Consider the following 6,906-nt stretch of genomic DNA (forward strand, 5'->3'; position numbering starts at 1 on the left):
TCCTCAAAAACTCATCCCCTCCGTGCCCGCTCGAAAAAAAGTAACCTTTTCCTCACAAAAAGCTACTTTTCTCCTCAGCGAAGGGCTGCCCCCCCCCCCCCCCGCGCCCCGCGCCGCGTCTCCTCAGCCCGCCCCGGCGGGGGGCGCGGGGCCGGGCCGCGCTGAGGGAGGAGGAGGAGGGGGGGGAAGAAGAAGAAGAAGAAGGAGAAGAGGAGGAGGAGAAGGCGGGGAAGCGGCCCCGCTCCGCTCCTCGGCGAGCTCAACAAAGGGCCGTCGGGGCATGGCCGGGGCCGGGGCCGGGCCGCCCGCCTAGCGCCGGGTGCGGGATGGCGCTGCAGGGCGGCGGGTGGCGGTGGGCGCTGGCGCTGGGGATGGCGCTGGCCCTGGGCGGCCGCCGCTGCCCCGCCGCCCCGCTCCTCAACGCCTCGGCCGTTCCCGAGCGCTGCCGCCGCCCCGCGTCCTGCGAGCGGCTCCGCTACGGCGCCTGCCTGGGCTCCGCGCTGCCTTACGCCGCCACCTCCACGTTGCTGGCGACCGATTCGGCTTCGCAGGAGGAGGCGCACGGAAAACTGCTGCTCTGGTCCGGTACGGCCCGGGGGGAGCGGGGAGGGGGACACGGCAGTTCGGGAAAGGCCCGGGACGGGGGGGCTGGGGCATTAGAGGGGGGGACGGGGTGGGTACGGTATGCAAAACTGGATAGTAAGGGCCTGGGGGTGGGTACAGTATGGAAAACTGTATAGTAATGAACTGGGGATCGATACAGTAGAGAAAACTGTGTAGTAAGGGATTAGGGATGGGTACAGTATAGAAAACTATGTAGTAAGGGCCTGGGGGTGGGTACACTATAGAAAACTCTATAGTAAGGGACTGGGGGTCAGTATAGTACAGAAAACTGTATAGTAAAGAACTGGGGATCAATACAGTACAGAAAACTGTATAGTAAGGAACTGGGGATCAATACAGTATAGAAAACTGTATAGTAAGGAACTGGGGATCGATACAGTAGAGAAAACTTTGTAGTAAGGGATTAGAGATGGATACAGTATAGAAAACTATATAGTAAGGGCCTGGAGGTGGGTACAGTATAGAAAACTCTATAGTAAGGGACTGGGGTTCAGTACAGTACAGAAAACTGTATAGTAAGGAACACGGGATCAATACAGTATAGAAAACTGTATAGTAAAGAACTGGGGATCGATACAGTAGAGAAAACTGTATAGTAAGGGATTATGGATGGGTGCAGTATAGAAAACTGTATAGTAAGGGCCTGGGGATGGGTACACTATAGAAAACTCTATAGTAAGGGACTGGGGTTCAGTACAGTACAGAAAACTGTATAGTAAGGAATTGGGGATTGATACAGTAAACTGTATAGTAAGGAACTGGGGATAGATACAGTAGAGAAAACTCTATAGTAAGGGATTATGGATGGGTGCAGTATAGAAAACTGTATAGTAAAGGCCTGAGGGTGGGTACAGTATAGAAAACTGTATAGTAAGGAACTGGGGGTCAGTACAGTACAGAAAACTATATAGTAAGGAACTGGGGATCAATACAGTATAGGAAACTGTATAGTAAGGCACTGGGGGAGGGTACAGTATAGAAAACAGTATAGTAAGGGATTTGGAATGGGTACAGCATAGAAAACTGTATAGTAAGGGACTGGTGGAAGGTACAGCATAGAAAACTGTATAGTAAGGGAACAGGGATGGATACAGTATAGAAAACTATAGTAAGGGACTGGAGATGAATACAGTATAGAAAACTGGACAGCAGGGGCCTGGGGATCGATACAGTATAGAAAGCTGTGGTAAAGGACTGGGGATGGGTACAGTATAGAGGGGGAGCAGTATAGCAGGGCCCTGGGAGTGGACATCACACCCCAGAGGCGCTATAGGGGGGTCTGGGTGCCACATGTGCCCAATTGCAGGGGCAGATGGTGCCGGTGCTCCCCACAGCCGGGGTCTGCCCTGTGTCCCCATGCAGCCAGGGGGTGACACCGCTGTCCCCGCAGGCCTGCGCAACGCGCCGCGCTGCTGGGACGTCATCCAGCCGCTGCTCTGCGCCGTCTACATGCCCAAGTGTGAGGACGGGCAGGTGGAGCTGCCCAGCCAGACGCTCTGCCAGGCCACCCGCGCGCCCTGCACCATCGTGGAGCGCGAGCGCGGCTGGCCCGACTTCCTCAAGTGCACCACCGACCGCTTCCCCGAAGGATGCCCGGTACGGGGGGACACGGGGGGGGCGCGCAGTCACAGGGTGGTTGGGGTTGAAGGAACCTCTGGAGATCATCCAGTCCAACACACCTGCTAACGCAGGGTCACAGAGCAGGTCACACAGGTCGGTCCAGGGGGTTTGAATGTCTCAGAGGAGGAGACTCCACACCTGCTCTGGGCAGCCTGGGCCGGGCTCTGGCACCTCCAGCAAACAAGTTTCTCCTTGTGTTCCAATGGACCCTCCTGTGTTTCAGTCTGTGCCTGTTGCCCCTCACCCTGGCCTTGTGCACCACTGAACAGAGTCTGGTCCATCCTCTGACACCCACCCTGACATATTGATCCCATTGATCACATCCCTCTCAGCTTCTCTTCAGCTCAGCAGCCCCAGCTCTCTCAGTGTCTCCTCATCACAAAGATGCTCCAGACCCCTCACCATCTTTGTGTCCCGCTGCTGGACTCCCTCCAGTAATTCTTTGTCCTTTTTAAACTGGGGAGCCCAGAACTGGACACCAAACTCCAGATGTGGCCTCCCCAGGGCAGAGCAGAGGGGGAGGAACAACCTCTCTGACCTGCTGGTCATACTTTTCCTAACACACCCCAGGGACTGATGGCCTCTTGGCCACAGGGGCACAGTGGTGACTCACGGTCAACCTGTCGTTGACCAGAACTCCCAAGTCCTTCTCTGAAGAGCTGCTTTCCAGCAGGTCCCAGGAGCTCCAAATCCCCACGGGGCAGCGGGAGTGGGGACACACTGGCCGTGGGGGACCAATGTCCACCTTTGGCTATGGGGGTGTCTCCTCCTCCTCCTCCTCACATCTTCTCTTCTCCTCCGGCAGAACGAGGTGCAGAACATCAAGTTCAACAGCTCGGGGCAGTGCGAGGCGCCGCTGGTGCGGACAGACAACCCCAAGAGCTGGTACGAGGACGTGGAGGGTTGTGGCATCCAGTGCCAGAACCCGCTCTTCACTGAGAAGGAGCACCGCGAGATGCACGTCTACATCGCCGCCTTCAGCTCCGTCACCATCTTCTGCACCTTCTTCACCTTGGTGAGACACGAGAGGGACATGGGGAGGTGTCCCCAAAAGAGGACTGGGCACCAAGGTGTCCCTTTCTCCCACACCAGGCCACATTTGTCGCTGACTGGAGGAACTCCAACCGCTACCCTGCTGTCATCCTCTTCTACATCAACGCCTGCTTCTTCGTGGGCAGCATCGGCTGGTTGGCGCAGTTCATGGACGGTGCCCGCGATGAGATTGTGTGCCGGGCCGATGGCACCATGCGGCTGGGGGAACCCACGTACGTGTCACCTTTGTCCCCATCCCACCACGGCCTCGTGCCAAGAGGTGTCCCCAGTATCACGGAGGGCTCTTGGGAGCGTGGAGGATGCTCTACTCTTGGGGTAGGAAGATTGTCTTCCTCCTGGTGTCCTCTCATGGAGGTTGGTGACACTCCTGTCTGGTGTCCTCCCGTAGCTCCAACGAGACACTCTCCTGCGTCATCATCTTTGTCATCGTGTACTACTCGCTGATGTCGGGTGTCATCTGGTTCGTCATGCTGACCTACGCCTGGCACACGTCCTTCAAGGCGCTGGGCACCACCTACCAGCCGCTGCTGGGCAAGACCTCCTACTTCCACCTCATCACCTGGTCCATCCCCTTCGTCCTCACCGTGGCCATCCTGGCCGTGGCGCAGGTAACGGGGTCACCAGCCCATGTCCTGGTGGTTCCCTGCCAGGGTGACGTGTGTGGGGAGGGGTGGCTGCAGCCAGCTGACCCCTCTGTCCCCAACTCTGCCAGGTGGATGGTGACTCCGTCAGCGGCATCTGCTTTGTGGGGTACAAGAACTACCGCTACCGGGCCGGCTTTGTGCTGGCGCCCATCGGGCTCGTCCTCATTGTGGGCGGCTATTTCCTCATCCAGGGTAGGTGTGGGCTCTCCCTGGCCTGGGGACACGGGTACCGTGGTGTCCCCAACCCACCCTGACCACCCCATCCCTCCACCACAGGGGTCATGACGCTCTTCTCCATCAAAAGCAACCACCCCGGGCTGCTGAGCGAGAAGGCGGCCAGCAAGATCAACGAGACCATGCTGCGGCTGGGTGAGCGGGCTCCATCGGCACCGCTCCCTTTGGAATTTGGGTGGGATTGGGGACATTTTGTCCCCTGAACCCAGAAAGCCCCATCTCACCTTCTCAGGGGTGGCTGCAGTGGGGGACAAAGTATAGTGACAGTGGCACAGCCCCTGTGCAGTGTCTTTGTCCTGGTGTCACTGGGGTCTGGCTAAACCAGGGATGTCCCGCTTTTCTTCCAGGCATCTTCGGCTTCTTGGCCTTCGGCTTCGTCTTCATCACTTTTGGCTGCCACTTCTACGACTTCTTCAACCAGGCAGAGTGGGAGCGCAGCTTCCGGGAATACGTCCTGTGAGTGGGACAGGGTGGGGACAGGAGGGCGGCGGGGACGCTGGTGACATCCCAGCATCTCACGTTCAGCAGGGGTTGTTGCAGAGCGGAGAGCCCCATGTCCCCCACCAGCGTTGCCACCACATCTCGGCCCCATCACGGGGTGTTGTGTGTCCCCCTGCTCAGGGGCACCATCCTGCCTCTGTCCTGACAGGTGTGAGGCCAATGTGACCATTGCCACGCAGACCAACAAGCCCATCCCGGACTGTGAGATCAAGAACCGTCCGAGTCTGCTTGTGGAGAAGATCAACCTCTTCGCCATGTTCGGCACCGGCATCTCCATGAGCACCTGGGTCTGGACCAAGGCCACCCTCCTCATCTGGAAACGCACCTGGTGCAGGTGAGACCCCAGGGATGTCACTCCAGTTCTGTGTCACCCTTCCTGCCGCATCCAACATCCTGAGGTGTTGGAGGTTGTCCCCAGGTTCTTGCCCATCAGCTCAATGAGTTATGGGCTTGCAGTAGATCGGTTTTGGAAAGGGATCGTGTGTCCCGTGTGTCCCCTGTGCCACGCTGTGTCCCTGCTCTGACCTGCCATGTCCCCAGGCTGACGGGGCAGAGTGATGACCAGCCCAAGAGGATCAAGAAGAGCAAGATGATCGCAAAAGCCTTCTCCAAGCGCAAGGAGCTGCTGCACGACCCGGGCCGGGAGTTGTCCTTCAGCATGCGCACCGTGTCACACGACGGCCCCGTGGGTACGTGCCTGCGGGACAGGGGTCACCTCTGCAGCACCCTGCTGTCCCCACGTCCCCGCTTTGACCAGGCTCCGTCATTGTTGTTGCAGCCGGGTTAGCGTTTGACATCAACGAGCCGTCGGCTGATGTGTCCTCGGCCTGGGCCCAGCATGTCACCAAGATGGTGGCCAGGAGAGGAGCCATCCTGCCCCAGGACATCTCCGTGACACCCGTGGCGACACCTGGCAAGTCCTTGGGGACCATGTGGGCACCTCGGGGGGGACAAGCCAGGCTGAGGGGTGTTGGGGATGTGTGGGGAAGCACAGCCAGGGGGCTGGCGCTGGCGGGGGGTGCAGGGCAGGATGCAGCCCCCCTCACCCGCCCTGTTCCGTGTCCCTCAGTGCCACCGGAGGAGAGGGCCACCCTCTGGGTGGTGGAGGCCGACGTCTCCCCTGAGCTGCAGAAGCGCAGTGGCCGCAAGAAGAAGCGGAGGAAGAAGAAGAAAGAGGTGTGCCCGAGCCCCGAGCGCTGCCTTGGGGACCCCGCAGCCCCCCTGGCCCCCAGCACCGTCCCTCGGCTGCCCCGCCTGCCCCCCCAGCCCTGCCTGGTGGCCTTTGTCCCCGATGTCCCCCCGGGGCCCTGCCAGCCTGAAGCCACCTTCGCCAGGGAACCGTGGGACGGCCGCCGCAGAGCCAACGTCTTCCACCTCATCAGCAACCCCTTCTGCCCCGAGAGCGGGTCCCCGGAGGAGGAGCACCCCGGCCCCAGCAGCGGGCACCGGCAGCACAACGGGGGTCCCCGCTGGCCCCCCGACCCAGCGCCCCTGCCCCGTGCCCAAGGGGGTATGAGGACTCCAGGCCGACGGGCTGGCTTGGCCCCCATCCACTCGCGGACCAACCTGGTGGATGCCGAGCTGCTGGACGCCGACTCGGACTTTTAAGCCTGGCAGGACGTTACGAGGGGACAGGGACACCTGGGGTGAGACCCGAAGCCTCGTCCCACACAAGGGGACACCGAACGCCGCCCTGTCCCGCTGGGACCAGTCCCGAGTGTCTCTCCGGCCCAGCCACGGCTGATTTCTCCCCTCAGAGGACAGCGTTTCTCCCCACATCACCCGGACAGACTCGATGCACGTTCCAGACTGCTGGTAGAAAGGTTTTGGGGTCCCCCCGGCATCACTGGGAGAAGAGAAACAGGGTGTTGGTGGAACAAACCCCACCCAGGTCCTGCAAGGAGTTAAGGACAAGGGGGCCGCTGCTTTTGCCACTGACAGGAGCAAGTGGCTCCCCCGGGACAGCGGGTGAGCGCAGCTCAGGGTAGATTTTGAGCTTTGTCCCACGTTTTGGGGTGCTGGGACCTGCTGGCACCCCTCACTCACCCCCTGCCCCCCCCCATGGCTAGACGGTACGTAGAGCTTCCAAACACTTGTGCCAATAGGGGTTTTTTATTGTTAAGTTTCAAATCTTTGTGTGATACACCGAGACGTGACGGCCGGGCACGGCCTCGCTCGGGCGCTGCGGCCGAGAGCGGGATGAGCCGACCCCCCGGCACAGGGGTGGCAC

The 6,906-nt window shown here is 60.0% G+C and overlaps 1 protein-coding gene across 1 annotated transcript; it reads left to right on the forward strand.

Annotated features, from left to right (window-relative positions):
• Window positions 1–326: 326 nt before the first annotated feature.
• SMO (smoothened, frizzled class receptor) lies at window positions 327–6,284 on the forward strand (the record flags this gene model as incomplete). Its single annotated transcript, XM_080349473.1, has 12 exons — window positions 327–585; window positions 2,015–2,220; window positions 3,050–3,259; window positions 3,337–3,509; window positions 3,686–3,905; window positions 4,010–4,133; window positions 4,218–4,310; window positions 4,523–4,631; window positions 4,825–5,010; window positions 5,217–5,365; window positions 5,455–5,589; window positions 5,746–6,284. 12 exons carry the CDS (start codon window positions 327–329, stop codon window positions 6,282–6,284), a joined length of 2,403 nt encoding a protein of 800 aa, XP_080205599.1.
• Window positions 6,285–6,906: the final 622 nt, after the last annotated feature.

The sequence above is a fragment of the Nesoenas mayeri genome (genome assembly GCF_963082525.1).
Source record: "Nesoenas mayeri genome assembly, chromosome: 1".
NCBI lineage: Eukaryota > Metazoa > Chordata > Aves > Columbiformes > Columbidae > Nesoenas > Nesoenas mayeri.